This window comes from Gadus chalcogrammus, chromosome 22 (assembly GCF_026213295.1).
Source record: "Gadus chalcogrammus isolate NIFS_2021 chromosome 22, NIFS_Gcha_1.0, whole genome shotgun sequence".
NCBI classification, from domain to species: domain Eukaryota; kingdom Metazoa; phylum Chordata; class Actinopteri; order Gadiformes; family Gadidae; genus Gadus; species Gadus chalcogrammus.
In genome coordinates this window covers 7928045-7933317 of record NC_079433.1, presented here as the reverse complement: position 1 = coordinate 7933317, position 5273 = coordinate 7928045, and the positions used below count along the sequence as shown (strand labels likewise).

The 5273-nt window shown below is 47.8% G+C and overlaps 1 protein-coding gene across 1 annotated transcript in view; it reads left to right on the top strand.

The window, feature by feature from the left end:
* The window catches only part of oprd1a (opioid receptor, delta 1a), a 9814-nt gene extending 5083 nt beyond the window's left edge, over positions 1-4731 (top strand). The window contains exons 2-3 of the mRNA XM_056582155.1: positions 3119-3474; positions 4202-4731. Of these exons, the coding sequence (XP_056438130.1) occupies positions 3119-3474; positions 4202-4731 (886 nt within the window). The remainder of the gene's footprint in view (positions 1-3118; positions 3475-4201) is intronic.
* Positions 4732-5273: the final 542 nt, after the last annotated feature.

Sequence of the window (5273 nt, the reverse complement as noted above, 5' to 3'; positions counted from 1 at the left end):
TGGACATCAGTGAGATTCGTATTTATTTTTCTTTTGCAATTCAATAGTTAAATAAAGATGTTATGATATAAATTCATGCATCAATTAATCTCAACACATAGGCCTGGCCTAAAGGAAAGAGCAGTTTTTATTGACTGCTTCCAATGTGGTGTTGGTCAGACTTTAGAATGATTTATTGCTCGTGTTTAGTGATTAATACAGAACATAAGGAACTTATTGAAATCACATGCTAAATCGTAATCGCAATATTGGTCTAAATAATTGCAAAAAGATTATTTTCCCAAATCGTTCAGCCCTACTGCCTGCTCAGCCACGTCTCCAAAATACACTCGCCTCTCAGTCCCAAATGCTGTCCTGGTTTGACTCCTGTCACATGACATAAAAGTCTAAACGAAGACGCTATACTCCCTGTTGTCTTCCACAATCCTCCGCTACTATGCATAGTATGCAATTCATTCAAAGCCTTCTTGGTCATCCCCAGCACTTCAGTCGCTCCATTAAGAGGACTTAGACACCTTGAGTCTTCGCTGTCTGCGTGACAGATCTTCCTACTTCGTAGGGACATGAAAAGTGGTGCACTTAAGTCACAAGGGAGCTTCCAAATGCAGCTCAATTATGGGTATGAATCTGCCAAGGGAATGAAACAAACTCTCTGGGAAATGCACCCACGCCTCAAAGTATGTAGTAGTGATCCTGCACTATTGAGCCATCTTTCTTTCGTCTGATGGAAGTCGTTTGTGAACACCTCCCGTATCATAGCGTCCTCAAGAGGTTTTTTTATCTTTTTCTATTTTCTGATCTTTTCTTCCAAACTCCTGCTGGGGTTCGTGCTGTGTTGTTGCACCTCATGTGGTGTTGGGGGTGGTGCCGTGGTAATGGTTTTGGTGTTGGAGGTGGTGGGAGGAGGAGTTGCTGAGATAGAGACTCTAACTGATGGAGCAGGAGCAGTTTTCATATTGTGCTTTTATAAATATTAATGTGTTGGGTATTCAATATCTATATATGAGCATATGGTTTGTTTGTTTGTGCGTATATTGCTGCCTTTCCTCTTATCGCTTGTAGGATGAACAGTGCTTCATGAATGATATTAACAATTGCTGGATTCTAAATGTTCAATTGGCCCAAAATGACTTTAAAAAAGCCCATTGTAGCTGTGAACATGAATGCGTTAGTAAGGATATGACAATTATATTTGTGATTGTGGCAGAGAAAATAATTAGATTGCTGGATAACTAGGTCAGAATGGTCCCTTTATCTGTTAAATGCATTACGTAAGATCTCTCAGATTCAATGGGTTTTAAACAAAATGAGGGCTGATAGATGGTGGTGGGGTATTTCTTCCAACAATGAGGGAGACCAGTTATTTCTCTGCAGGATTTCAAAATGAGCAATTTTAAAAAGTAATCTTCCCTCTCTTACGTACAGCTGTGAAGTGAATAGGTCACGCTGTATCACACCGTGGCATATACTGACTGGTTTCTGATATACAATGACAGGTAGGTCTGCTAGATTATGGTAAAAAATTCATAATCACGATTATTTTGGTCAATATTGAAATCACGATTATTCAAACGATTACTTTGGAGGTTGAAAATATGATGTATTTATTCAACATGTCTCTCCCAAAAAACACTGTTATCTGAGAACTTTGAAATTTTGCCTTAAAGAGATACAAAAAATGGTCAAAAAGAAAAAAATTCAAATCTAAAACAATGTACAGATATGTATGCAGCTGTTCAATTTATTTATTTTTTTTAAGTCAATCACATTAGTTTTGTAATCGTTTGATTAATCGTTCGATTAATCGCCCAGCCCTAATGACCGGTTTAAGTTTGCAACCACGCCAAACACGAGACAATGACTTTCCGCCTGATGCGTTATATTATAACAGCGTACGAGAGCAGCCCCCCTGGAAGCTGTTCTTATTGGGCTGTAGTGTATTTTCTAAGAAGGTGAACAATCATTGTTTGGTGCCATACTGCTGCCTGAGGCCAATTCAAGCAATAAAGCAGGGTTTGCATGGCTCTTGCTAACACTTGTTCCCAATATTGTTGGTGTGTGTGTGTGGTCTTTCAGGAACAACCTTCAACAATACACTCTTCAAAAGAAACTGAAGCCTTTCCGGTTCCCCTGGCAGGGCTCTGCGGGGAGCCAGTAGCCTCATCCGAATGCAATCCGAATGTCACATGTGTTGCAACCACACATCTGCTCAGAGGCAGAGGCACTGTAGCCATGCACACGTGTGTGTGTGTGTGTGTGTGTGTGTGTGTGTGTGTGTGTGTGTGTGTGTGTGTGTGTGTGTGTGTGTGTGTGTGTGTGTGTGTGTGTGTGTGTGTGTGTGTGTGTGTGTGTGTGTGTGTGTGTGTGTGTGTGTGTCAGGATCATTGTACCTTAGTGGATGCTTGAGCTGTGCCTGGGTCGTTAAGGCGTCTGCCGTTGGACAGGAGAGAGAGAACGCGGGATCTCACGAGGCCCCCGCGTGCGTTCTGCTGTGGTAAAATATGACCCGCTGCTAGATCAATATGTAGGCTAACAACCTCTCTCATGGTTCTATTACATCCGTGGGAAATTATTGAGCTGAAATAATCGTTACGGGTGAATGGAAGGGGAACCAGAATTCCCTTGAACACACACACACACACACACACACACACACACACACACACACACACACACTCACACTCACACTCACACTCACACTCACACTCACACTCACACTCACACTCACACTCACACTCACACTCACACACACATACACACACATGCAAGTACCTTTCTGTTCAAGGGAGCCGGCCGTAGTGAAATATTACTGTGGGTTAAGATGCTTTCTTCACGATGCACATGCTCGTCTATATCCCTTGTAAACTGTGCGACAGCAGTTCAGATCAATAACGAATCCAGTCTGCACGGTCAATGAAAGGGAATTCAATGCCCCATTAGTACTCATTATAGCTACTGCACCCTCCCCCATTCCCTCCCACCTCCACCTCCCCCAAACCGCCTCCCATTCCCACCCCAACCCCGAACCTCTCCCCCTCCCACCCCTCCCCCTCCCCACCTCCACACCTCCACCCCCACCTCCTCCCCCCCCCCACCCCCTCCACCCCCCTCCCACCAGGTACACCAAGCTGAAGACGGCCACCAACATCTACATCTTCAACCTGGCGCTGGCGGACGCCCTGGCCACCAGCACGCTGCCCTTCCAGAGCGCCAAGTACCTGATGAACACCTGGCCCTTCGGCGAGGCGCTCTGCAAGGTGGTGATCGCCATCGACTACTACAACATGTTCACCTCCATCTTCACGCTGACCATGATGAGCGTGGACCGCTACATCGCCGTGTGCCACCCCGTGCGCGCGCTGGGCTTCCGCACGCCGGCCAAGGCCAAGCTGATCAACGTGCTGATCTGGGTGCTGTCGTCGGCCATCGGCGTGCCCATCATGGTCATGGCGGTCACCAAGGTGACGGACAGTGGTGAGAATTTATTTATTAAATAAATTAAATATTACTTATGAATTTTATTTCATTTTACCTAATTTGATCGTTTTATACTTAATGCACAGTGGGTCAGAGACCAACACATTTTTGATCATTCTATTTGTACGTCGGTTGGAATTGGCAATGAAGCTGACTTTGATTTGACAAACGCTTCCTGATGTCTGTCTCGTCGTCGTCGTCTCGGGGATTGTTAACATTTCACAATGCCCGGGCTGTTACGTTAGATGATGGCCTGCGTGATAACTGTGATTTGATCTTCCCTTGCCGCGTATAGACATCTTAAGAATGTCATCTCCCGATTTTTGTGCTTTGCTTGTGTTGTGACATGTTTTGCTAGTGTTGCTTGTGCACATAGACACTCACACTCACACACTCTGATACAAACGCACAAACACACACACACACACACACACACACACACACACACACACACACACACACACACAGAACCTCTGAAATACATGCACACACACACAAACACACACACACACAAAGAGACCCTCTGAAATATGCACACACACACACACACACACACACACACACACACACACACACACACACACACACACACACAAAGAGACCCTCTGAAATATGCACACACACACACACACACACACACACACACACACACACACACACACACACACACACACACACACACCTCCCTTGCTCTCGCCCTGATTGCCCCCCCCACTCCCTCCAGGTAAAACCCTGTGCATGCTGAAGTTCCCCGACCCCGACTGGTACTGGGACACGGTCACCAAGATCTGCGTGTTCATCTTCGCCTTCGTGGGGCCCGTCATGGTGATCACGGGCTGCTACGGCCTGATGATCCTGCGGCTGCGCAGCGTGCGTCTGCTCTCGGGCTCCAAGGAGAAGGACCGCAACATGCGGCGCATCACCCGCATGGTGCTGGTGATCGTGGCGGCCTTCATCGTGTGCTGGACGCCCATCCACATCTTCATCATCGTGAAGACCCTGGTGGAGGTGGACAACCGCAACCCCTTCGTGGTGGCCGTGTGGCACCTGTGCATCGCCCTGGGCTACACCAACAGCAGCCTCAACCCCGTGCTCTACGCCTTCCTGGACGAGAACTTCAAGCGCTGCTTCCGGGACTTCTGCGTGCCCTGCCGGCCCGGCGCCGACCCGCGTAGCCTGGGCCGCGGCCGCCAGGCCCCGAGGGAGCCCGTGTCGGTGTGCGCCCCGTCGGACGCCCGGAAGAACCCGGCGTGACTAGGCATGGAGCCGGCCTCCTCCGGCGGCTTCGGCGGCGCCAGGCGGATCCAGCAGGACCTGCAGTCGGAGATCACCCTGATCTCCACCACCGAGTTTTGAGGCTGCCGCCGTTTGGGCGAAGCAGGCCAACAGCCCACACCCCAATCCCCTTTCCCCGTCTGGGATTCGGGAGTCGTTCCAATCGGGTGGAGAGGAGCAGTGTAGGAACTTCAATGATTAATGGGGTTTTGCTTTGATCGTCTTTTCATAAAGAATTGAAGTTCTCCGGTTACAAAGAAGAATGGAGGTCCTTTTTATAGGAGCTGGAAATGTACTGTGAAGGCCTGGACGGAGAATGAAAGGGCTGTCTTGAGGGTTCTTCGTTACCCCGAACAATGACACAGAAGGCGACATTACAGAGCTCATTATTGGTCGGAAACAAAGTAATGGAAGAAAGGGTCTTGTAATGAAGGAAACAAAGGATAATGTCTATTGGATGAAAACAGGACCTTCGAACAGCGGCCCGTGAATGAGATGGACTGACTTTCTTTCCTCATGCT